The sequence below is a fragment of the Aptenodytes forsteri genome, unplaced genomic scaffold (genome assembly GCF_000699145.1).
Source record: "Aptenodytes forsteri isolate BGI_AS27 unplaced genomic scaffold, ASM69914v1 Scaffold309, whole genome shotgun sequence".
NCBI lineage: Eukaryota > Metazoa > Chordata > Aves > Sphenisciformes > Spheniscidae > Aptenodytes > Aptenodytes forsteri.
In genome coordinates, this window is record NW_008795857.1 from 1,840,893 (window position 1) to 1,868,408 (window position 27,516).

General features: G+C 42.1%; 1 protein-coding gene across 1 annotated transcript in view; it reads right to left on the bottom strand.

Annotated features, from left to right (window-relative positions):
• Nucleotides 1-27,516, bottom strand: part of DAAM2 (dishevelled associated activator of morphogenesis 2) — a 130,489-nt gene that overhangs the window by 23,768 nt on the left and 79,205 nt on the right. Inside the window, exons 10-16 of the mRNA XM_019473261.1 lie at nt 25,976-26,114; nt 24,245-24,303; nt 23,646-23,830; nt 22,384-22,695; nt 15,912-16,019; nt 9,366-9,472; nt 466-550 (exon numbers count right to left, since the gene is read on the bottom strand). Of these exons, the coding sequence (XP_019328806.1) occupies nt 466-550; nt 9,366-9,472; nt 15,912-16,019; nt 22,384-22,695; nt 23,646-23,830; nt 24,245-24,303; nt 25,976-26,114 (995 nt within the window). The remainder of the gene's footprint in view (nt 1-465; nt 551-9,365; nt 9,473-15,911; nt 16,020-22,383; nt 22,696-23,645; nt 23,831-24,244; nt 24,304-25,975; nt 26,115-27,516) is intronic.

Genomic DNA, 27,516 nt, shown 5'->3' on the forward strand with positions numbered 1-27,516 from the left:
CGAGTTGCTTACGAGGAGTACAGAGTATGAGATGAGTAGGATGAGGGGGGAGAGAGAGGGGGGAGAGAGAGGGGGGGAGAGAGGGAGAGAGAGAAAGAGAACAACGAAATATAATCAGCAGTATAAAGAGGAGATGGGAAAAATTATGGGAAAGTCACAGGTGAGAAAAGAAGACATGAAAGGAAACCTCATACCAACTGTAATCATGCATATTTTGCATCAAGAAGAGAAAACTGTTATGAAATCAACCTGATACAAATAGAGTTACATGAGGGAGGTATATTTGACAACATTGGGAAAAACACTTTTCTCATGCTCCCATGTGCAGCTCCACTGACATGATAGGGCCAAGTTCAGATCTGCAGACATAGCAGCAGAGCCAGTACATATATCCACCTACTTTAGGTGAAAAAAAGGCAGTGAAGGACTTCAGAATAAGATATATCTGACTGTAATCTTTCTCACCTGCTCAAGCATATCTTTTGCTAGGTCTTCTTGTTCATCCATCTTCAGGATTGCTTGTCTGATTTCTTCATTTGACAGCTTCAGCCTTTCAACAGGATCAACATTGTACCATTAGTGCAAAGCTTAAGTGACTCTGACAGTTCAGAAAGTAGGAAGCCTGAAAAGCTGCACTAAAAAGGCACAAAAGAACCATGGGAAGCTCCACTATGAAGCTGCTATTCTAGAGTATTCAGTAAGATGAATGAATCAGTTCCAAAGGCAGAGATTTTCTAGATCATATATATTTATCCTCTTCAGCTAATCAAACACACATCAAAAATTAGATGGTGATTAAGAACAATCAGGACCTCATAGATCACAAGTGCTTCCAACTTCCCCCATATCACATACCTCACTCATCAAGTTCTTTTGCTATACTAAACTCCCTCAAATCCATGTGACTTGTGCCTGTGAGCCCACATTACACTCCTGCTTGTGCATATTAAAGGATCTCCCAGAGTAACAAGCAATAGGACTGATCTTTCCCTTACAGATCTGAGAAAAGGGTTTCTTGTAAGGCTGGTTGTGCTAGGTAAGTTCACTCTGTCAGCAGTCACAGCTGAAGAAGGAATTGACAGCATCTACATATCTATGTTTCATATCCAATATGAAACAAGCACTGAAAACAAGATCTTATTAATAGTATCTGAGGTATTAAAATTACACTCTCCTTCCCACCTACTCCTGTCCATCTGTGTGCAATGAGTAAGGGTCATCAGTCACAACAAAACACAGAATCAGTAAAAAAACCCCTCAAGGTCTCCACTTGAAATCCAGGGCAGACCAGAAGCAGTCAAAATTTGTGATTATTGAGAGGCTGTTTGATAGATTACATGAAATGAACTTGATGGTTCTCAGTGCAGATGTCAATGAACAAATGTGCAATTGACAAATTCTACCCCACCACCCCCAACCCATGACACCCTCATCAGTCATTTCAGGAGAGCAGAGGAGGACCAAATGAACCATAAAGGAAAGGCTATCCACAAGAAAATCTCGATTTTGGGACTGAAACAGGAAAGCGTGAAAAGAAATACTTGAGGAGTGAAGTCTGCAGTCTCCATGGACCTTCTACAATCAGTATAATTAATTAACAGCAGAAAGAGAAAATGCAAATATAAATAAGAGACAGGCTGATGCATGAGGCAGAATGTTTTTGTCTTCAGTGCTAAGAAATTCCATGTTGAAATTTCACATTGCTATTGCCATTTGGATAGAATCATATTTTTGGAACTATGTAAAAGCAAAAGAAAGAGCTTTATTTTTACAGACAGGAAATATTACTAAATCTAAGAAACTTAAAACATTTTAATATTGCCCAATATAACCAACAGCTGGAAGCTAAAGTACGAATCAGCAGACATTCAAAAGCTTACACCTCTTAACTAATTGCTCTCACTCTCTTCCTAGCTTGTCATTGTGTCTGCTTTTGACAAGGAGGGCAAACTGATACCAGCCAAGTAAGATAAGGCTACTGAATTTCCAGAAAAGCTACATAATTGGGCCATGCTCAGATGAGATAGAAGGATTAGAAGTTTTACAATGAAAAGGCTGGAAACTTTTTACTTTAGGTCATCAGTTTGACTTGGGATCAAAAGAACAAACCTCAGTACACGGGTTTCTGCATAAAGCTCTACAGTCTCAGTCAGAAAACTGAAGGGTTTCTTTTGGCTTTAATAATCATGAATTGAAAAGTCCATGGTTGTGTGACTCTGAACTGATCAAACCCGGTGACCACAGGAGGGCTGAGCAGCATATTGGTGGGTGTGGGCCTGGCTCCTAGCAGATACATATACACTTGCCCAGAGAATTTGGTGCCTGCAGTTTTTGAAGTGCTACATTTTGTTGGTTATTTTTCCTTTAGAGAGCACCTTTACATTTTCCAGAATCTGGAGTCCACAGATTAGCTGTGTCTTGTGACACAGGTACACAGTCTGTCAGAGGGGATGCAATAAGCCAACCCATGAACACCAGGGCGTGGGGTTTTTTGTTGCTACTTTCACTGAAGATAAAAAGAATGAGGGCAAGTTCATGTTTTTTCCATGCAAATAACTTGAATAATTACTACAGTGACCACCAACAATTACACAGTGCAAGTCCCTCTGTGTGTGTTAGGGGATGCAGTAAACAGGATGGAATTGACAGGTTTGAGGTACATCAACACAACAGAAGGTGTAGCGCATATTATTGCTGATCTTGCTGTTCTGTCCAGGAGCCCGAGGACTTCAGACTCCAAGCTCCTCTGTTTGCTGCCATTCATCAGCACTAAATACACTTGAAAACATCTTCTGTTCAAAAATAATTGAGAGCCCCAAGGACAGACAGTTATACAAACACTTTGATTTCTTGGATGATTCTGTGCCCTGCCATCAGCAGAAAAACATCTGGTTTGAATGGTTTAGCCCACAGTAGAGAGAAGCAGAACGCTTGCCAGCCCCCTGCTGAGAAGCAGTTTAACTTAGTCACTTAGAGGCCTGTAAGGAGGTCACAGTGCCTGCAGGTGTGCATCCTAGATTATTACCAATCCAATTACAAGTACAGAAGGATTTACAGCAAAACAATCTTACTCTTCCAAAGTGGGCTTGTTCCTCTTCTGGGGCAGGATGTATTTCAAGAGCTGTAAGCATCAACAGCACAAACCAGGGATCTTCCCAATTAAAAACTGGCTGCATAACTGGCCAAAGAATTGTTAATCAAGCGATTCTTGTATTTTCAAAACTCATGCCCAGCCATGCAGTAGATCTTAAAGATGGCCAGCAGTAACGTGAAACAGATGTGCTGCTTTTAAACAGAAACAGGTGAACTGATTAAAGAGGAACCTAAAGCAGATGCGTAAAATCTTTCCATTTAGAGCTGAATAGAGGCATACCTCAGAGCCTAAAACTCATATGGGACAGACAGCAAATTAAAGTGGAATTATGGCCCAAAAATTTACACTACAGAAATTACATTTCAGTATCTATTGGACAGTCTGCAATGACTTTCTTACAAGCTTTGCAGATCCAGGCACTTTTCCTCCAGCTGCTGGAGACAACCCAATTCGGAACAGCATACAATTCAAGCTGTATTCTCTCTGCCTGATGCTTCACCAAATCACAGATCCTGGCATCAGAACTCAGGAAGTGAATGTGACCAGAAGAAAACACAGTGCCCCTTTCCTCAGCTGCAGCACATTCATTCATAGCGCAGATATTGACTGTTTTTGTTCAACAGCAGCCTGACACTCGTCCGATGAGGAAGGAAAAGGATCTTTACTGAGAATACTCCCTCCTTCTTCCCTCACCCGTGCATCTGGTGGCAGCATATGGAAGTCCAACTGCTTGAGTCATCTTCAAGCAATGTTAAAGCTCAACAAGTACCAAATAACTTCTGATATGGTACTTAGCCTGCCTCCCTCTATCCCCTCCGGCTTCATAAATAATCTCTATTGACTCTGTAGAGTAATTCATCACTAATCTCCCCAGGACACCTCGGCTGATTTAACACCAGCTTCACTTGCAGACATCAAGTGGTTTATTGTTTCGTCCTCTTGGAGAAAGCCGGCAGCCTGACTCTGAACATGCCTGGGAGACATGTTGCAGTTTTACATCAACTTCCCTTACAGACATCCAGCACTCGCTCATTTTTCCTCCTTAAATATACCCATTGATTTAACTCACAGTAACCTCCCCCCTTCATTCCTCCCTCCCATGGATCAAAGCAGAATACTTGTCGCTCATTAACTATCTCCCCCTCAGAGGAAAAAGTGAGTTACTTCATGGCTTGTCCTTGGATCTTGCTTAGCTTTGGAGGAAGAAGCATGCATGCCTACTACCAGAGAACCCGGAGTTTCATTGCAGCTACATTAAACTCCTGTACCACAGGGATCACATTCCCACTCTTCCTTTTACCTTGGAGAAGGGGACTGATTATCATGTATTGAGGCCATTTTCTACCTCAAACTGAACTGAACCACAGTGCTTCCCAAAGATGCTACTACAGCAGTAGTAGCTGTGACAGTGAGAGGAACTGACTGATACTCAGCTGCATCCTAAGGCCAGTTTGTATAGCTCACCCAAATCTTAGCTTTTACTGACTGCGGACTTCTCCATCTCCACAACTCGTTTCACGCAGGCTACTAGTCAATTCACTCCCAAACGTTGTGACTGGGACATAAGCCTTCTCTAACATGCTGAGCTCTCCTAAGGCTCTGTACAACTGCCAAGCTGCAGGCTGTTAAATAGCTACATTTTGGGAATACTCGTTGTCACTACCCCATAACGGCAGGAAAAGAAGATGTCTCCCTGCTTTCAGAAGCAGCGTTCAGGAGTCAGGCTGGTCTAACTGTACATTCACCCAGAAGACAGAAGGATGCAGCCACTCTTTTCACATCCTCTTATCTCAGCTGCCAACTCATCTTGTCAGTGAAAAAGACAGTGCCTTAACCTTTTGGGGACAACAGTTGGGACATTTTATGACATCTTACACCATTATATCAACATGTTGGGAAAAAAGACACCAGTGCCTTTTCAGCACTTCACTGCGAAAGCATTCAGCCAAGTGCATAAAGAAACAGGCTTTTTTTTCTTTTGCTCCTTCAGCAAAAGCTCATGAGTGACCAAGCTACTTTGCATCCAAATACTCTCAGTTTCCTACCAAGAAGGATCTGGGGATGGCCATCTTTCTGAGCCAAGCAGAGCAAAGCAGGGCCAAACTTGGGAATCCCCAAATTACAGTGACATATTGATGAGGCAGTGGTTCATCTTTTATCTACCTACCTATTGGTTCCTAGTTGTGATCTAAGACAGGATGGCACCAACTGACGTGTTCTGTTTAACCTTTGGGTTTATCATACTCAGAATAGCAGGCAAAGCCATTTTTTGTGGACCTTACCTTAAAACCAGAAAATCTCTCCAGGAACCCGGGAGGCACTGTTTATTGCCTAGTGTTTTTCAAGACAACACACTGAGGAACCGAACTGCTGAATCCAATGAACTGTTTCTGTATCAAGGTATGATCTGTACCCCAAAATATCATACTGCTTGGAATCTACCTTGAAATAAGGGTGAACACTGTATCGTCACATGGCAGAAAGGCACATGGGGACTGGGGGCACAGCAGAGGCAGTACACAGACACTGACATTGGCTGAACAGCTTGTCCTCTTAATGTCTGATCTGAAAGGGTTTAGAAGCACTGAGGAGGCACAGCTATGTGAAAGAAATACTCAGTCTCTTTAGTATTCTGGTTGGAAATGCTGCAAATGTCCCTTTTCTTCTCCCTTATTGATAGAGGTTTGAATTGACAATCATGAAAGCCACAAACATTTGGTAAAGCTGCCTGCTAGTATCTACCTACTGTCATATTCACATTTAAAACTATTTTTGTGTAGTCAGATTCTGCCTTCTGCTACTACTGGTTTTATGACATTTTGCTAGCACTCCTACTGTTTCCAGCCTCTTGAGAGGGTTACTGCTGACTAGCTGGGCCACAGGAATAACAAACACATCTCAGAAGAACACTGACATAATGATTTTTCTGGAATTCATGCAAAACAACTTGCACAAAAAAGTTCCATAAGTATACATTCAGCCTTCTTCTGAGCAACGTGTCTCATAGAACTGGATCTCTGCAGAGCATTTCACAGAGCAAGACAGTAAGAGAGACATCTTAGGCATATTCTGCAAGGACCATTTAATGTTCTGCAAGAACATTTAAAGATATTGTACAACAAAAACACTACAGCAACGAAAATACTACCCATTACTTAAATAATGGAGGCAGGGAGAAGCCATACTGGTGAGAGAGGTCAGAGAAATTTCCAGCTGCGAGGTGAAAGCAGGGAAACACAGGGATCTGGGATGATTCTTCCAGACCACACAAGTCTGACAGTAAATCTCCAGCCTGGTGGAAACTGAAGACATCAGGAAATTCATGAGGGATAGAAGATTTCCAGCGTGACAGAAATAACTGTATGTTGGAAACACCATTAAGAAAGCCAGAATTTAAGCTGGTGAGTGCCTGGACTCACCACAGACAGATGGTTCCATGTCCTGGTTCAATTATGGCCTACTGGAAATACTGTGAGATAAACTGATCTTGTGCCTATTCAAACCTTTACAGTTGGCCTATGGGACAGAGCTTCGTTCTGGATCCATCAGACTGCACTAAACGAGGGCAATTACATCCTTCCACTGCAGGAAAACTGAAAGATGCTGCTATCAAATAGTTGAAATAGAGCTTTTTTTGTGAAAATAGAGATGAGAATGGGGAGGAAGGCTTACGAATCTGTTAACTGTCATCAACAATCAGCTAGCAATTCAATTTTCATCTCTTTTCAGTCCACCATTCTCCAGTCTCTCCGTGAAAGAAAGGAAGAGACATCTATTTCTCACTCTAGCTAGGTTTTGGCTTGTTGGACCATATGAAATATGAGCTCTGCCTGACCCCTTCTAACACAGTGTTAGTAAAACAAAAACATTTGAGTAGTGGAGGGAAAGAAAACCCAACCCATGCAGCTATTTTACTTTAAAGGACACGACAGTTTAGTGTAAACAAAGGGGGAATAAACTACAGGGATATATGCACAGTAAGAGTCAATTGGAAACAGCTGTTGGCAGATACTGTGGCAACCTGAAAGCTGGGGCTGCAGCTCAGGGTTGCACAAACTCTCTTTGTTTGTCACCAATTTTAAATCCCCTCTCATTGCACACGTGTGCACACCCACATGCACACGTGTAAGGTGTGCTGCAGGAGCAGCAAGGCCATGGCAGCAGCCAGGGATGATTTGGCTGGGAGTGTCTCTCCTTCAGGGTCTAACCTAAAGGAGGAAGAAGTGGGGTAATGAAAAAAACTGCAAAGGGGCTGTAAAACCCTTTCAATTATTGTCTGCAGCCAATCCTCCCAATTGCTGTCTTTAATAATAGAACCATATAAGCACAAAGAGCAGAAAAAGGCATGAATGTAGAGGTGTCATTTTAGTTCCCAAAGATATTTGCTTTTCTAGTTGCCTTTAAAAGGGAAGTTTGGGGAGGAATAGCAATCCTGGGCCAAGCTGTAAGATATTTCTGATATCCTGGGTGTAACACTACCTGTTACAAACGTTAAACGATCTAAGCCAGTGATAGCCCTGGTGACTGGCACAGCACAGCGAAGTTAACAGGGCACAATGCAAACTGGCAGGCTCCTTAGGGATGGTGAGCTCAGTCTTCAAATCTCTATCATCCATGTTAGGCCTGCTAACAATAAGATCAGGATATTTCCTAGTGGAGAAGTTGGCAGTCACAATACGCAGATTTTCACCTCTGGTTTGAGTCCAGACTAGCAACTTGAGGTGGACTGGCTTCATGGCACACCTGGAGCGAACACACGCTGTGTACCCTGCAGTGTAAGGTTCATGCTTCAGTGCCACTTTGATGGAGGCAGCAGAAGGGAAGACAAGCCACAGAGACTGTCCTTTCTCCCTCTCACCATTTAGAGAGGATCCCTCTCAGGTAAGAATGGGACAGACTTGCATGGCAGAAAAGGTGAACGGTGAAAAACATATACCGCTGTCATCCACACTGCTTTTGTTTTGGGGATAGAAAGTGTTTACAAATAAACATCTAGTGTCATACCAAGTCATGGACCACCTTCCTGGATCCTCCTCAGCCCAGCCACCTGCACACATTATGTTACCACTTCTAGGAAATGCTCCCTGTGCTTACATGAGTTAATCTGAACCCCAGACACATTTTAGCAGGTCTGTCAAACAGCATGAAAATCCTGTTGCCCCTATGCCTCTCCATCCCTCTGCCCCAGCCTGCAGTCAGCTGCCAACACCAGCAAAGACACGCGCTGGCGACTGCTGCAGAGAGAGAAATGTAAGCCTTCCCTCACTGCTGGTTTGGAGGGGGGTGGGGGGGCGGTCCTGCTGACATGCAGGCTAATGCCACATAAGTAGCATAATGAGAACCTCCGTGGGTTTCACTAAGCAATGGAAAGAACTCACTCCAGTCCTGGTGGTCTGGCTGCAACTTTGCTTTTAACTGTTAGTTTGCTAGAGCAGACAAGCAATCACATGCATACAAACCCACATGTTCTGCTGATCAGTGAAACAGTTTTATTGCTCAGTGCTGTCACAGCTTTCCCAGGATCTGGCTTCAGCCCTGCTGTCCTTCCTTTGGCAGGAAAGGCAACTTTCTCAGGTGGATCAGTGTCTGCACAAATTTGATGTTCAGTGACAGACATCCAGCCCAGTACTCATGTTGGTAGAAAGGCATGAAAAGGATATAGAGGGACCTGATGTCACAGCATTTGAAGGCATTAGAGTCATTGCAGGAGCATGCAAAGGCAACTCCCGGCTTCCAAAACCTAATTTACAAATACAAGACCTAATTCTTGAATATCTCTTTTTACATTTACCACTCTTCTCACCAAGAGTCAAAAGTGACAAAGAAAAACACCACTCTCAGCTCTGCTGTATTCCAGGGAGATGCTCAGAGCAACATTTAGAAAAAAACATACAGAACAGAGACAAATGACATACACAGGGCATGGGGGACACATCACTTACAGTGAAGTGCAAGCACTGCCAATGAGCTGCTTTCATCTACCTATGAGTACTGATAGTTTTCTGGTGATGAGTCTTCAGATACATCTTGGTGTCTATGTCTATCTATTTAATGCACAAAATGTGTGTGTGCATATGTTTATTAAGTGAGCTAACACTTCAGAGAGACATGTGCTTTTATGATACTGCAAGAGAGGTTTCTCTGAAGCTCTGTAGGTATTAGACAACAGGTCTAGGTGAGAAAAGAAACATGCCCGCTTGTTTAATTCCATCCCCTCTTGCCTCTACATTGACCACAGGATATCCTGTGAGCTAAGGCTTAGCACACTTACTTGGAAAGGAGAATGACACAATTCTGGGCCCTCCGGCCGTCAATCACAGAGAGCTCTTTCACCTTTCGTGTGGAGAGGTAAAGGTCTTCTGTTGAACCCATCTCTTTCTGCATATAATTCAAAAGGGGGGGGAAACAATCAGTATCATGTTTCTCACCCAAGACTGATAGACTTAGCTGAGTGTAATGAACAAAACCCATCCCAACATGGGAAAATCCACCCACATGGTGAGAAAAGGAGACAGGAAGGGCAGAAAACATGTAGGTAGATCCTGTATTACTAGACAAACAGAAGTCATTCATTACCACTTATAAGATCATCTTTGATTCTAAATACTGGACCTGATTCTGACCTATTGGACTCACTCTACCAACAGTTATGTTGTTATTATTATTATGTCATTGTGCAAAACCGGCATGACAGGGAAATTTGGCACATTATGGTAACGTCCACTGGTGTCACAGCATATCCTTCAGCAGATGCCTCCTGCAGGGGTTACACAGCATTCTTGAAAGGTTGCAGCCCAGTCAGGAAAAATCAGAGAATCATCTCTTAAGGCTGCCATTGGACCAGACCAATCCATATGATATGAGAGATGCAAACAGTAGGGCAAGATGACATTTATCTTACTAAATATATCTTACTAAACTGTCAACATCTACATCTGAACTAGCCTCTCTTTTTAAAATTAATTAATACCTTTAATCGTACAGAAACCACCCTTTTTCAAAGTTCTCTGTATATCCCCATTGCCAAGTTCATCACCTGGAAAAAAACTGGAAAATCCCCGTCCAAAATGTTTGTCACAGCACACAGAGAGAAACTATTTGCAAACCCAGTCTGACCATCCAGAAGTCTCTGTCTCCTTGTTCTGCCTACACACCAGAGCCATGGGATTTGTTTTACTTCCAGAGATTGGCTTTCTGCAGTTACTTTGAGTATCTTTTAACACCGTTCCTTACAGGGAAGTAGAGGTAATGATAAAAGGTGTTAATCCTGGATAATAGCTCTCTAGTTACCAACAGAGAAGAGGGAAAATAAAAAATAAGAACAGGACAGTTTTTATTTTCCCAGCTAACTGCTGCTGGAACCTCTTCAAAAATGCCTTTCCATGATATCCATATTGTCATGCCTTGATATTTTGGGACTTACCAGTATAATCTAGCTTTGAATGCATCCATCAAATTAGCAACATGGCTTCTTTCTTTGGACATAACAGCAAGTATGCTAAGTCAGATCAAAAGGTCCATCTACCCCAATATCCTGTCCCTGAGAGTGGTCAACAGCAGGTACCCAGGGAAAGGTGTAAGATCATGGCAAGCATATAGTGGTGCTTCCCAGAATTCACTCCCAGGACTCAAGGTTCTGCAGCTCAGGGCTTACTTATTTCAGTATGACTAATCCACTCCAAGAGATTTTGACACCCAAATATTTGAGAGTTAAATGTAAATCATAGATTCATACTGCTAGTTGTCATTTGAGTTCTTGGTACAATCAGCTACAACAAGCCTGTCTTGCTCCTGGATATACAAAGGATTCCTACAACCACGTCCAAATGTGCTGCAGTGAGCCACCACCAATACTAAGTGGCATTTATAAGCAGGTACAATGCACCAGCTGAAGACACGCACGCAATAATTCTGCTGGATGTGCCCAAAGTGTCAAGCTTGGCAGAAAAAAATTGCAGTGTTACTTGATATATCAAATAGTGTTTCCAAAAAAAAGGAAAAATTGGGTATTGGGCAAGTTTATTATTTCTGAGAGAATAACAATACCAAAAAGCAGGGCACCCCCAGTATAATCTGGCATGTAGAGATGTCAAAGTTTTCCTGAGTTTCCTCAGTTTGTGGGGAGGAAGACAGGGGAATGGGGAGATAGGCAGCTGTTGAAGGTAAGAAAGGTACTTGTTGCTCTGTGCTTTTGGTATAAAAGCTTCATTGTCCCTCACTAGCTAATGCTTGCAGACAAGCACACCTGGTTAGTGTTAACCAGCACCCATCCCAAGGAAAAAACCAAATTGTTTCAGGGTTTGGCTGTGTGTGTGGGGTGGGGGTTTAGACAGCTTCCCCTAAAGCCATGCAGCAGGGATTGGTATAATAGTCTCCATTCCATTTCCAATTCCCCAACCCGCAAGGTTCAACACGGATGAGTAACTTGAACTATTCAGATGTGGCCCACTCCTTGGTCATAAGGAGTGGGCTAGTCTCATCTGAAAATACGTTCTCTTCAATTCGTATTGAGGAGAGAGATATTTATAGATACTTGGAGTTGTGTATAAGCAAAAGCAGATGAAGCCTCAAGTTTTACAGAAGCCAGATTGCAAGCTTAGCTGAAGGAATCAGCTAAGGACTATCTGCATTTTCTTAGACACAGAAAAAGAGGAGCAAGGGTGCAGTAGTGACCAGCTTTTGTGAGATAGGCCAAGCACACAAAGCAAGAATAGTTGGGGCTGTTGCCAACCTAACAGACAAGATACCTAAGTTTTATCCCATCATTCTGTACCAACTTCCCATCTGGAATAACATTATGTTATATATTTCGAAGAGGATTTCAGATTTGAGATTTTAATTGCCAATTCAAAAACCAAATAAAATTTCAGTGCTGGGATGACTAGATACGTGGAATGTGTTCATCATATTGCTGCCCTGTTTCAAATACAGTTTGATTATGGTTAGCTGCAGAAATTGTGGTCTGGTACCACAGAAGCACCCTAGGTTCCAGTAATTATCAATACTTTAGGGAACTATTTCTACCATATTGACTTGTTTCATGGTGTGCGCTGCCACTGTGAAAGCCAGTAAATGGCCCAGAGCCATGTACTAGCCTCACCCAGTGGTAGAGGTCCTGACCAGACTTTCCAAATACAATTCCCTGAGCACTCAGGGTAAGGACTACTTTCTTCTGAAGCCACCAGAGACGCTTGTGATGACACCTGAACAACCCTCTTCCGAGAGCATTGCTCTTCCCAAAAGTGTTGCCAAGAATTTTGCTTAAGATGATGAATAAATTGAGAGGTAGCCAGTTTGAAGACATGCGGGCAGTCTGATATCTCTACTTCGTCTAAACACCATTTCAGTCTTTCGCTGAACTTTCTAAGGGTTTCAGCAGTCTGAAATGAAGCAGGCTTTCCTCCAGTCTAACCCTTCAGCTCCTCAGCTGGCACAAATCCTTCTGCCCAACCAAAGTGCCTTCCGGTTCTACAGAAAGAAAGATTTTCTTTATCAGAAAGTCTGTGGCTAGTGAATACATCTGGAGACTTCAGTACTGTCCAAAGCAGATGGACCACAGATGGGAACAGTGGGAGTGAAGGCTCCCTTAGAGCCCCTTTTGTTCTCCACTAGAGAGACTATTAGTTTGGTTAAGGAAGAATTCACATTCACATTCTGCTTTGTCCCTGGTCTTTTTCCTCAGGATCATCAAAAAGGGGACTACAGACACCAGCAGAAACCACAGTGAGGTTATAGCTAAGTGAAAGAACAGGAACTACTTCCTATCACAGAGCTAATACAACTAAAGGAATTTTTTGTACCACCTTCCCCACCCAGAAAGCAGAGGTGCAAGGGCATATGAAAGAGTAGCATGAGATGAGTCATGACCCCATAACGGCATGGTGGAGGACTTCACCTTCCCACACACTGCAAGAGGATCAGGAGGCAGACAATGACACTTACCTGCTTACAGGAGAAGGGGTTAGTTAGCAGGTCCTATGCAGGCAGCAGCCGCAAATAACGAAGAAGGAAACATGCCAAAAATTAGTCACAGAGAAAGATATCAGGTTTAACAAGGCAGCTGAATTTAGACACACACTGTTTTCTAAGAGAATAAAATGCTTAGCAAGTAATACTGGCCCAGACAGTTCAAAGGTATTTCAGCATTTCTTTGCATATTTTAAATCAGCAGATGTTGGGAAACTAAGAGTTCTAGGTCTTTTCTGAAAAGAATAAATTCAGTCTCCAAAGCATAAATCTCTTAGGTCTTGAAACATTAACTAGGATAATGCTTAAATACCTTTACAAGTCTAGTCTGGAGCCTTACTGAAAGAACCGCCAAGGTTAAAACTTGAGGGTCAGTTCTCCTCTCCTGATGCACAGGCACAGTTTGCCATTATTAGTAACAACTTGTTTCAATGGCACGTTATACTGTTTAATAACCTACAGCCAAGTATTTTGAAAGCACTCTGTAACCACCAAAGAAGCCTTACAGCACTACTGGGTGACAGACACCAACTATTTCACAACGTATTCCATACTCCAGGAAAACACCAGATATACTGAATCAAAAGGTCAATATTACACAGTAAGATTGGAGCAAGGTCAGAAAACAAGTGTAAGAATTCTTGGTCCAGCATTCTGTACACTGGACAATTCTGCTTTCCCTCATAGCCACCAAAAATTATACATTGGTCTTGAGAGAGGAGAAGAGACCCTTTGTCATTAAAAAAATGAAGAAGAAAGAAAAGCTGTTTAATGTAAATGAAACTGGAAAAAATACGAAGATCACATTAATAACAGCAAAGAAAGAAATGTCTTTATCTGTACTCATTCAACATTTCAGATGCACAACAGCAGGGCTTTGCATTGACATTTTTCTTTACAGGCATTTGTATGAAGTTTAAAAGTCACAAACCCAGGGTAAATACATACTTGGCCAGAGTGGAGTATTTCCAAAAATAAAAGAGGAGAAAAGACTAAGTGTGAATCAACTGGAAAAGTTCTTATAAGATTTCGATTCAAAAGCAACTTTGGTTGCCTGGTCTTTAAAAAAAAAAAGAAAAAGAAAATTGAGGAGGACTTGTTGATGGGAATCCAGTTCACACTGGAGTGAGTATGGATGAAAAAGAAAGCATCACATAAAGTAATAACAATGGAATATTTAAGGGAAAAAAAAAAAAACAAACAACAACAAAACCCTCAGCAAAAGCTGGAAGGACAGCAATGCACCTTACTACACAAAAATACGAGTAGCTTACATAAGTGATACTCTAGTGTCTGGAGCCACTGTCATAAAGTGTGTTTAATGAGGATGGAAGAGAACTGTTCTGAGACCCATGGAGGTCACTCTGAGATGATGGCTCCATTCCAGTGGGCAGGGGTAAGGGTCAGGTTAATTTACGGTTGAATAGGCCAGGCTGCTTTTCAGTGATTGGTAACACAGCCATAAATATTATGATTCTAACTGAGAGTTGGCAGAACAGGACAGCTTTGGCTTTGGATTTTGGGGCCCAAAGGAACCAAGGCTTTGCAAGGTCATTTCTAGTGAGGAAGCTGCAATGTTTGCACCTGAAACATTGGAATGGCACCTTGATGCTGCAATGGCTACTCATGTGCACAGATGACAGTCTGGCTACTTGCAAGACAACTGGGAGCCCACCACCACTGGTGAGCTGTTGGCACAGGGTCTAAATCCAGTCTTGTAACAGCACTGAAGTTTCATGTGCCTTTCTTCCCCTCTATGAACTAAGTTCTTGTTTCAGGGAATGGGATTCACAGAAAGAGAGAGGGACCCACTGAAACAGCAAGAACTATTTGCAGGAGCAGAATGAGAAATGAAATTTCATCATGCAACAGGTAACATCACATTCTTCACAGTTCAAGTTGGGATGCTTATCTAGGTGGCTGTAAGCTAGTAAATCAGAAGAGTTATTCGTTATGTTTATTGGATTAGATAGAAAAATGAGAGAGAGAGAAGGGAACAGATGGAAAAGTCCAAAGACAAGGGTTTGTTTGTTAATTTTAAGGTACTGAATAAGTTAATCATAATGACAATGAAGTAATCATCATCACTATAAGGCTTAATCATAAAGGCTGCTTATGGCAATCACATCTGTGTCTTTTCCTAAAACTCCAGAGCAATGATCCAATTCTGCAGAGTACAGAAGATTGAATTTCTCCAAACATATTCCAAAAGCAAAGGAAAGCTGGGGGAGTTCAGGGAGTGCAAGTACAATCCCTCTCTTGCTAAATCTCATTCAGCGGAGATAGACAGATTGAAGGTGATTTGCTTTCCAAGAAAAAGAGGAGGGAGAAAAAGACATTCTAATAAATGGCTGCTTTTAAAGCATGCTGTTTGTGTTAGAATCTGTAATTCAGACAGTTTCTGTCACCTAGCCAGTTGGGTCAGTTGGCTGTTTAAGAAAAAATAGGCAAAGCGAAAGACAGCTAATTCAGTCACCTTGCTTTGTACTCAGGCAACTACAGACTTTTCCTCTGTATGAATGGGAGAAATAGAAAGATGGATATCGAGCATGAATGTAAAGCTCAGGAGCTTTTGGCAGCCAGTGGCTGCTGAGATCAAATAGAGCATTACCTGTTGGGAGCTGTTGTCTCTGAGAGCTGCCCATTAGTATGAAGTATGTTGATAACAGAAGGTTATACTCTGCCTTATATGTCCTCCCCACTTCTTTTGGTCTTGTGATTTTTTGAACAGTGACAGAGCAGCAAACGATGCAGCCTGACTGCAGGTGGGCAAGGGCCCAGATCACTGTCATGTGTTCTTTTCTTCTCTAGAAGTTCAAGGAAGACAAGGTGTGGAAGAGTTCACCCCTACCTGGTGTCTCTGATACGCGGAGAACATCTTTTCAAAATCTTCTAGATCCAGCACTTTGAATGCCTTTAAATCATCAATCTCATTCCAGATTGTGCCATGGATCCTCTCCTGAAAGAAAAGGTCATATTTTAATGAGATAGCAAAAGCTTTTAGCTAAGAACATCCAATCCCATTTGGACAGATTAAATTCTCCTGCTCACTGGCCATATTCCTATGTACTACTACTGTCATTTTAGAGGGCACGCTTTGTTTCAAGAGTCAAAGGAGAAAAAAATGGTGATGTGTTTTTTGGGATTTTTTAAACATACTGAGTATTTTGTATTTTTCATCACAGCAAGCCCCTGATGAAAGGGCACATTCCAAGACTAGCAGACCACATCTCAAGCAATATCCATGATCCCACAGTACGTTTCCTTTCATGAGTGGCCATCTGCCTAACACAATGATTGTGGTCATGCTGAAAGAAGTGTTACCATCATGAGGAAAAACCTTAGGAAGGGCACTGATGCATGACAAACCCCAGACACATCTTCCCTTCTGCAGATTTTGCCAGGTTCTGTTGTAAAGCCCAAAGGGTGTGTGGTTTTCATTCTGCCTGCCTGTGAAAGTAGTTTAAGATTTTATTTTATTTTACTTTTCAGGCTCTGAGTCTTTGAAGTCTAATTGTTTCCTATTACATGATCTCCCCTGTCTACATGAGTTCTTTGTTGGCTCTGATAGACACAAACTATACCCAGATCTCTGAAAGAGCATCATCTACACTAACTGGAAATGTTCACAACCCATGTGATACATTATCCTGAATGCCAGGGAATCCTAGCTGTCTGGCAGATGATTAGCATGGAGGGAGACACTGTTGGAGGAACTCCAACTTTGCTGCCCACAAACCCTGGACCAAATAAGCTCTTGTAGTACATGAATTAGCTAATCAGCAGTCATCCTAAAGTAGGAGAAGGCCTTGGGGTCTCCTGCTGACTTTCTCAGGGCAGATGTCCTTGCTGGCAAAGAGGACACAAAGATTGAACTACCTCCTCCTTCCTACCGACTGTTAAGGTGCATGTTGTGTGGGACAAGCTTTGGGCAATTACCCATTCAGAAAAGGAAAACTTGCTCTTCACACTTGACAACACTGTCTTTCAGTTCATTTAGTTAATGAAGTGTACATTTATTGTACTTTATTAACTGGAAAAATAAGGAAGGTGTTGATTAAAAGAAAAAGGAAATAGACAGAAGGGATTGTAAAGAGACTTAAGCAAAACCCAGGAGATGGAGAGCCAGCAGAACACTGACGCAGAGAAAGCCAGGAACAGCAAGCAACAGCAGTGAAACCCTCACACAGGCTCCAGCTCTGAAGTACCCGACTTTTACCTACACAGCAAAGTGCGTTAACACTTCATTATCAGAACTAATTAGGAACAGGCTCTACTTCCCATTCACAGTCATCAAAGGAATGAGGGAAATGTGCTAAGCCACAAGGCTCAAGGAGCAAGGAAAAACACCTGATGGGAGGATGAAATGAGGGGGAAATAAAAGTGTGAAGTGTTCTGGAGGAAATTCCTGGCAGGGCAGACACTGTGGAGGAAAACCAACACCCTCCCTCCAGAGGCAGCCTGTGAGTGCCTGAGGGCAAGGAGGGGTGTCTGCAGTGCTGCAGTGCTATTTACAGTGAGAGCACATACTAGATGGAGCAGCACACATCCCTGAACAGGCTCACCAATATCACTGTATCATTCCCACACCCAATGGCATGCACAAACAGAACTTTGACCCAAGCAACCCAATTTTAGTGCTTAAAAACCAAACAGGCTAATCCAGTCAAAGAAAAAATGAGGCAGGCAGAGGTATAAACAGCCTTTGTTACACAAAACACTTGCAATGGGGCTGTCCCTTCTATTTCTACCCTAAGCTCTGTCCTTGAAAACTTTCACGTTGTTGCCAGATAATTTCCTACACTGAGCTCTTGCTACTCCGTTATGGATTAACTGGCTGATAGTTCCTTGTCATCAGCCAGAGAGACTGAGCGTTTTAAGAGAAACAAACTTGCATAATGTGGTTGCTATGATAAATGATTCCCTCAGCACGATAAAAAATATTTATGGTCCCTAAATAACAATTTAAAAATAAAGTAAATTCTTCATTTCTTCTTTCCCTTTTTTCTCTGTCCTTAAAAAAATAGAAAAAAAAAGAAAAGAAAAAAAAAAAGACAGGTCATTTCATCTGTAACATGTTTTTCTCCCCATATCTATTTATTTACTTATTCATCCATTCACTCATTTATTGATTCTACAAGTCTTCCAAGATCTGTGGTTCCTCTGCTTTGCAAAGTCTTGGCCCCCTTTGAGAAGCAAATCCTATGAACTACATTTCCCAGCGTCCTCTAGCAAAATGGTAGTACATACTAGGTAAGGAAACACCTTATTATCAGAACAAGTATTGACAAGGCATTTGCTCCATGAAGCTGAGTTTTTGGTATGTTGCATTTAAGAATTTGCTCGCTGTAGCTGCTGCAGTTATGTCATTCCACCTTTGTAATGAAGCCAAATTTGCTGAGAGACCTACCAAGATTAGAGAATGACAGTGTTTCATGGAGCTACAAATCACATCAAGCTGTCCTCTGCTACATCTAACAGATTATTTTATGTACCCTGAAGGATAAATAGTGATACTCTGCAAGCCACCAAAGTCCATCATGCCTCAATAACCTCACAGCATGAGTGAAAATTTGCAGTATTTTGGGAAAGCCTTTCATTTGTCCTGCAGGTCCAGAGAAACCATAGAAACTATGAGTGTCCTGTGAATACTGGAGCAGGCAATCCTGCTTATTAGTAGGTTAATTTTTGTAAAATATTAACCATCAAAAAGCAAAGCAACTTATAATGGAATTATGAATTAAAATTTTGAGTCTGAAAAAGGGATATGAACAGAGTGCATTTTTCAGATTTCTCTCTTGATATCAGATCCTTTCCTCAGCGTAAGAAAAATCCACTTTGAGCAAAAATTGTATTTCTGGCATGTTTGTTAATTGAGACAGATGTTTTATCTCACTGTAGGACTAGGCACCACCAAAGCTATTATGAGTAGCTTCACACTGAGATTTTGTAGAAATCTTTCCATTAATTTTGAATCTCTGGCAGCAGTCCTGCATCATTGTTTGCCATGATCCTCAGGCTGCTTTTAGGAAGAAAGTTCCAGAAATGAGAATCATCAATAACGTTACAGAAACATTTTTTAAAAAAATTAGTATCAAAATGAACATTTTCTGTTTATGGGATTGGTTTTTTGGTTTTTGGTGGTGGTTTTTTTTTTTTTTAAATCCTATGCGGTATGTAGAACAAATACCTTTCTTCTGAGACAATTTCACCCAGGTCTATTTAGGGCTGGCTAAAGAAAGCCCTTTTCAGATCATTGACTAGAGTCATTACCAGCCTGACTCTTAATGGGAAGCTGCTTCTCCAGCCATGAGATAACAAGCAGCGCAGTTGAAGCAACCTTCAAGCAAACTTGATTTATTCTTCTGAGATTTCACCCAGGTCTATTTAGGGCTGGCTAAAGAAAGCCCTTTTCAGATCATTGACTAGAGTCATTACCAGCCTGACTCTTAATGGGAAGCTGCTTCTCCAGCCATGAGATAACAAGCAGCGCAGTTGAAGCAACCTTCAAGCAAACTTGATTTACTCCGATAACTTCAAATCAATATTTTTATATTTATTAAAGAGGTATTTATATTAATCCATACTTCCAGTGTGCTTGAAACCAGTCCATCGTTTGGATTAACCATAAATGTCTGGTCCCTGTTTGACCTTGGGTGTTGTGTAAAATTCAGAGTGGGAGAGCAAACTCCATTTGCTGTCCAGAAACAAAGAAAGGAATCTTTCCAGAACATTACAGTGGTTACATTGCAATATCTTTTTCTTAAAAAACAAGAGATCCTTGGCACCAGCACTACTGTACTGCTGTATGAATGGAATTCACAGACGATGCTACGGCGCTGTATGAAAGGACCTGTGGTGTGGAAGGGCTTAACCAGAACTCAGCCCATCCATGCATCTAAATGGCTTTGCCACCGGTCATCAGCTCACATCAAAGCTACTACAAAATCATTAATTCTCAAAGGAAATTAGTGGGGTTTTGGAGTTTCCTTGTTAGAAGCACGAATACTTTCCAGTCAAACCTTTTTTCGTGGTGCTCATGGGAACTGTGGACAATCTGTTATTGTCAACTGCTAAGAGTTTGAATATATTTGATCATTTTCCTAACACCCAACAGCTCAGTCCTTTCCTTCCAAAGACAATATCAGCATTGGGAAAAAAGGTGTCTGTCATATGAATTGCCCTAGAGAACAGCCTTGATTCTGCTACTGAGAAAGTGTATCGCAGACAAATCCCTCTTGGCCAGCCCCGTCCACACTCTCCTCGGGCTCTGTTGGCTTTCTCTCACTCCCTTGAGGCAGGCTGCATGGACAGAAAGGGGTTCGCTTTCATGTGGGCTGCCTCAGTCCTGGCATCATCTTCACACGTAAGAAAGCTTAGGAGAGAGACTGTACTAACTGCTTTGAGAAGGATGGTCTAAACAGTATGCAGAGATACCCAAGAGCTGAATAACATATTTGACCTGGCTGCAGCCCCAAGTTTGTGTACAGCTCTGTCTCCAACACTGTGTCACCTCACCTTGCTGTGTGGCATGGTGCAGACATGCCCGTGCTCTTCGCTAACTAGACTGGTCTTTTAAAAAAGAAAAACATATACATGGTGTCAGATGTATTTTTCCTCAAAATGTTTTTGTGGGGAAAACTTGTATTCATGTGAACTGGAAGTTAAACACTACCACGAACCACAATAATACTATGCACGCTTCCAGGCCTCAGTTTCCCATGCTCAAAAACTCAAGATACGCTGCTCCCAGCCAGTGTGCTTATTGTGAGTCTTCATTCATTCATGTATGGCTACTTTGACAGTTCAGGAGAACACTACAAAAGTGCCACAATGGTAACAAAAGGCAAGATGAGGCCATCCAACCTACCTGTGACTATGCATTCAGAGGATTCATATCCATGTGAACAGAGAGAAGGTGCCTGGTACTGAAGCAGGGAATCTAGGATAACTGATGAAGATGGCCAAAACGTATTGCTTCCTCCAGCAGTCAGTGGAATTAAATAATTCCATAACAAAGCGCACCCCAAATAATAAGGCAAGCCACCTGTGTCTGCACCACAATCTCTGCAGTTTTGCAGAGACCTTACTAGGTCAAAACACTAACACAGCCGAACACCCCAAAATGAACCCCCCACCCTCTTCTGCCCCTTTTCCCAACCATTCCCAACTATTCTGCCTTCCTCAAAATAGCATCTTTTACCCACCTCACCACCCAGGTCTTCAATTTTATTAGCACAGCTGCCTTCACTCCTAACCAGAGGGCAGGATAAGCCTACAGTTACTGTACACTAAGCAGAAACACCTGTGACTCTCTCTTTTTCATATACGTTCATATATATACATATATTAGTTATTATTTCTTTTCTTCAGAGCACTAAGTCCCATGTTCTGCAAAGGAAAATAAATCCCCGTCCTTACATTCTCTCCCACACCCCCCACGTGGCCTTGACAGACAAGCACAGACGGTGCAGCAAATATTTCACTTCACTTTATTTTAAAGAAAAGGAGAGAGGAGGAGAGAGAATTCTTGTGGCATTCCAGAGGTCCCTGGACACTCATTCCAAATGCCGGAGTTGGGCCCTGGGTGAGTTTCAGTCTAAAAGAGAACCTGGGTTTCTAGGCAGCCATCCAAACTCAACACAGACACTTTTTTTCTTTCTAAATCAGTTAAAAAAAAATTAAGACCTAAAGAGAAGGGGGGGGGAAGACCTAAAGGAAGAGAGAGAAGTGGAGGGGAAGGAGAGGCAACCAAGGTAGCAGAAAATGAGTGCAACAGGAAGAATCCAAGTCCTCTTTTTATTGCCAATTTGGAGTTTTATCGCCAAGAGACAGAGTTGTAAACATGCAAGGAGAAGGGCAGCTTCCCTCATGGCCATGAACAAATGGTGAGGAGAATCAGGCCACCTTTCTCTCCTTGGTGATGGCTCCTGCCAGGGTAGAGAAGGCTGGTTTTGGAGCTGGTTCTTACCATGCTTTGCCCACATCGGCTCTGGCCATCCTTTTCCCTGATGCACAAGTGAGGGCAGCTCTGACACACCAGTCCTGGAGATGTCCAGTTCTAGCTAACATCTTCAGTCCCACTACAGCTTTGCCTAACTGATAGCATGCCCAGGTCTACTGCAGCTCAATCTAATCAGCACCTTGGTCATCACAGGAGAACGGGGGAGACTCCCTCAAGACAGTTACTGACTCCTACTGACCTCAGCCCAAGGAAAGCCACAATATCACTGGCTTCTGTCACCTTGCACTTCTTGGCATTAATCAACACTGAGTTATACTTAGAAAGTAAATTAATTGTTGAGAGTACTGCAATTTCTTACCTCACTCAGCTTAGCCCAGTTGAAGGATTTCAGTGGGTGTGAAGGCTGAGGGATAGATTTCTTCTTCAGGTTGGTGCCACAGCTGCTGAAGGTGGTTGTTGAAGGGGGTGGCATCCCCATGCTGAAGAAAGGTGGTGCTCCTGGTGGGGGAGGAGGTCCTCCTGGTGGAGGTGGTGGAGCAGGAGGAGGAGGACAGCTGGAGAAAGGCAGAGGAGGTGGCAGCGGGGGCAAATTCTCAGACATGTGAGAAGAGGACAAAGCTAATGGGCCACCTGGAGGGGGTGGGGGTGGGAAGGAAATGCTGCCCCCTTGCTGGAAAATAAAAAACACACAGAAAAAGAAAGCAAACAGTTTAAAAGGCACAATAACTCCATATTGCCAGCTGATGTGATTTTATTATGAGTCTCAAAATATTTGATGTTTTCCTTAAAGCCTCCTGCACTCAAAGCCATGCAATAAAGGGAGGAATCTCAGCTTTCATTTAAGAGAAAGTTTCAAGCCCTTGAAGTTGTGGAGAAGAGCTTGAAAAAAGGAACCATAAATGGCTCAGAAAAACAGAAAGCTAGTAAAAGAAGCCAAAATGTATTATTTTCTCCTTATGTATGAAAAAAGAGAAAAGTTCAATCTTATGAACTTTTGAACTCCTGGGTTTTAAACCTTAGGGTTTGAAATACTGAATACCTGTCATTAGGCCCCACTAATGCAAAGTGAGAGAGGGGAGGAGGGAATGAATCTGCTTTCTGTAGTGTCTAACTTCTCAGGGCCATGTCCTGGCGAGTTGAGGCTCAGGCACACTGCCGGGACAGAAGGAGCACCAAGCAGGAGGGAGCCGCTGCAAATGTCACTTCTGCAGAACTCCAAGGCAGTACAGACGCTCTTGAAGCATGACAGGAATCCTGTTTCTTCACTAAATTTACTTTCATATCTGGGAGATTTCTCTCTATTCCACTGAAATAACAACCCCACTTCAGAAGTCAAAATTACGGCTGGAGGAAGACATGTGTGACTCAGCAGCTCCTGCAAGGAAAGTGGCTGAGGAGAAGGAATGGAGCAGCCCATGCATTACCCATTCTATACCACCAGCTCAGGGATTTCGGTCTCAACTAAAAGCTGAGAAACTTCTAAGTATTCATCTTTCTAGCTGTCTAGACAGACTCTCCCTGTTCTGACCATAGAAAGTGTTTCTCTCATAACGTGCTTTTGTTCATCATTCACTAGTTAGCAGGCTTTAAACAAGGATGGGAAGAGTCCCAGTCTCATACCGAGAACTCATTAAGTTGAGCCACCAGGTCGTTCATCTGGTCCCGGGTCTGGCGCAGCTCCAGGGATTCCTTCTGCAGCTTGTCCTTCATTTTGTTCAGTGTCTTCATCATTTCATCTTTCTCCTGGGTCTTTGTCTCACATTCCCGCTCCTTCTTCTCTAGCCTGCTCATCAGCTCAGCATGATCTAGGGGGAACAGGCAAGTGGGGCTGATGAAATAAAGCTCCTGAACAGTCCCCAAAGGGACGCAGGTTATGCTGAAATAAAGCTGACAAATCTGTCAGTTCAACTGGGGACATATGAGAGTAGGAAAAAGAAAACAGAGTCTGACTGTCTTGACAGTGATCTTCAGTGATCAGGACAGCAATGCCCAAGTTTCACTTAGACTGTAAAATCACTTCATGTAAGGACTGAGGGAAGCCCCATCCTATGAAACAGATAAACTGATCACTATGAGACAAAATGTACTGGAGGGAACAAAGCAGAATATGTCCATGAAAGGAAAAGTTGTCCCCAGCTCTGCTGCCCGCTGCTCTGTGACTGAATCGGGATCAATCTTGCCCCCTCTTTTGCCTCCCCAAGCATAGAGGACGCACTCACCTTTCCGAAACTTCTCTGCCTGGTCCCTCCACTGTTTGACTTCATTTTCATTCACCAGCCTGAAAGATTAAATCAGGTCATTTAAACTTGTTCTGAGCTACCCAGGCTGAAAGGCAAGTGGTCATTATGTGTAGTGATCAGCAAAAGGCAACCTGGTGAATTTACATGTTTATACAGGATCATACCAGTGGTCAGTCTGGTTCCAGATCCTGATCCCTACTGTAGCCAACAGCTAATATAGATGTGATGGCTTCTTGCTCAAAGTTCTGAAAAGGGATAAAGGAATGGCTGGGGAAAAAATCCAGATATGTTCCTATATTAGGTAATGCCCTCAAAGTGCCAAGCCTACTTATTTTGAAAGAGAGAATTCATCACTAAAATAATCATAGCTGCTGTGGGTTACAAATCACCCCACCCTTAATACGAGACCAGATTGCCATCTTTTTTTCTACTTTCTGTGGTTATATTTTTTCTTTCTTACAGATGATGCTTATCTATTGGGTAATATATCAGTAACAAGGCAATGCTCATATCTCATATTGGCACAGCTATTTCCTATTACTGACAGAAAATATGCAGGGCATGCTGGGGATTGATTAGATATGCAGAATGAGGAGTAGCTATGAAAGTAGAAAGGGAAGATCAGGCACGAGGTCTACAATGAAGTCTGATATCCAGACAGACATAAAGAGATAAACACCAATGTATTCTTCCATGATGAGACATCAGTTTTGATTTTGGCTCATGCCTGCAACAGGAGGGACTGTAAGATTTTTAGTGCAGGAGAATTTGGTTTCATATGAGGCTTATGCTCTATAAAATGCTCTTTTCAGTGGATAATTCAGAAGGGTAATGGGCCATGAATTACCTGCAGAGGCAGATGGATGGGATGAAGAATCCAAAAGTTTGGCTAAAAAAGGACTGAGAACAGGGAAGTTGAGATGAGAGCCAGCTCATGTAGCTAGACTTCTCAAATGATGCGTCCTATGGGAAAAAATAATGGTAGTGCCCTCAGCCAAGTCTGTGGGTGAGAGCATGCAGACATTTTATGAAGAGGTAAAAGGTTTTGTGTGCTAGGTGGGGGCTGCTTTCCACTATTTGAAATCTTTCTAAACTATGTGCTCATTAGCGAGGAATGAGATCTAAGTAGAAATGACCACATTTTTTTTTTAATATCAGTGAAAGCTTTCATCAACATTCTGAATTAAAAAAGGCACATGAGGAGGCCTTGTTATAACATCATGGGTATTTTTTCTGCTCTTCTAACCAGCTTAATATTTAATAGAAATTAGAAGCCAAAGGCAAGGACTTTGCTAGAAAATACTATCTGGTTATGATGTCATTAGAAAAAAACTATTTAGAAGACTGACAACAAGAAGCTGTAAGTTAAAATAAGAAACTCCTCAGATATGAGATTAGGCAAGGACGCTAGAAAATACTATCTGGTTATGATGTCATTAGAAAAAAAACTATTTAGAAGACTGACAACAAGCTGTAAGTTAAAATAAGAAACTCCTCAGATGATAGATTTTATTTCCTAAGCACCTGCATACTTATCATATACTTATACCTGCCTAACGGAAATAAACACTATTTAGAAGACTGACAACGAGAAGCTGTAAGTTAAAATAAGGAACTCCTCAGATATGAGATTTTATTTCCTAAGCACCTGCATACTTATCATATACTTATACCTGCCTAACGGAAATAAACAATAATAACACAGCTTACATTTTAATGATATTTTTGACATTGAAGTTTTCCAATGGAGCTATATCTGGATCATCTCCTCGTTCATCCTGAAGAACAATTTGTTGGAGTATTCTGTCCAACAGCTGCCACTGCTGGAAGTTTCCTCCATTCCTCTTATCTGTATGGAAAAAGACCAACCCATGAGAACTTCCATTTCCATGCCAAAGTGCACAGACCTGCCAACAGACCAGCATTCCTTCCTTTCCACCTTCCATCTCAATCCTGTGTGTAGTAAATTATAGAACACAAAGCCTAACACCGAACTGTTGCTAGCAGATTATTTACAAACACCTGGCATATTGGAACAGCACATAACAGGCATGGGCAACTCTGTGCCGGATTTGCATATTCAGGCTGTGCAACCCTTTTGACAGATTAGCTCTAACTTGCACTTTAAACGCCTACAGAAGTGATTCCTTTGTGATAGCTGTTACTCAGTATCTTCTGGGGCTTGATGTTGGGGGGTTTTTTTGGTACCTAGGTAACATCGTGACCAGGCACTGTAAAAACAATGAGATGTTCTATCTGCATGCTCAGTTATCTGCAGGTCAGTGAAACTCAACTGGCATGAAAAATTCATACAAACATGACCAAAAAGTGTGGAGAGAAAGAATAGAAATCGAACCAAAGGGACTGATACCATGGATATCAAACAGAAGAGCCAGAGCAACATAAAGTTCACCTCAGCTCCCTGAGTTACAGAACCTAGACCTTTAGATTCTTTAAAACTGCTCCAGTACAATCCTGTCCTGGCCTAGCAGGGTTTAGCCCTTCTGCCGCCAAAAATCCAGGTCAATGCCCAAAGCTCAAGTACTGTCTTAAGGAGTAATATCAAGGAGACGACTGGGACAAACAACTGCTTGAATTTGTGCATGGCAGTACTTGAATCTAATGAGTGCCTGAAAACATACCACATTACTTTCTGAAAAAACACACCACAGTACATCTCCCTCATGTTCCCTTTTCAGTTTGACTGCTCAAGTATGGCTGCAAGTAATGAAGACCAGCACCTGATACCTAATAGGATCAAGGCAGGCAGTTCTTCAGTGATCTTGCTGTGCCTTTGCTCAGCTGCTACACTCTGGAAGCATAACTGAATTATTTTATTACAGTTAACAAGAAGATTCCTATCACTTCTCTTGAAAACAACCGTCAATGTTATTTTTCAGTTTGAGTTCAGGAGCTCTCCACTGATGCATTGCCATGAGATAGCAGCCTGAAGACTTACTGTGGAATTTCCCAGTGACAGAACAGCTTTCAGTACTGTATTGTTTCACCAGAAAAATTCCTCACTGCATTTTGTTAATATTCAAAATGGTATCTATTTCTGGGAATTCCCTGATCTAGAGCACAAGGGCTCTTTCTTTTTTAAAACTTCTAATTTAAAATCATTAAAAGCTCTGTCAGTGACTAACTGGAATGTCTCAGCTACTTAATTTTATTTGCAAGTGCAGAGAGGTCAAACTGCTGCTTTAAGTATTGCAATAAAAATCTGCTGGATAGAGTCAGTGTAAGATACC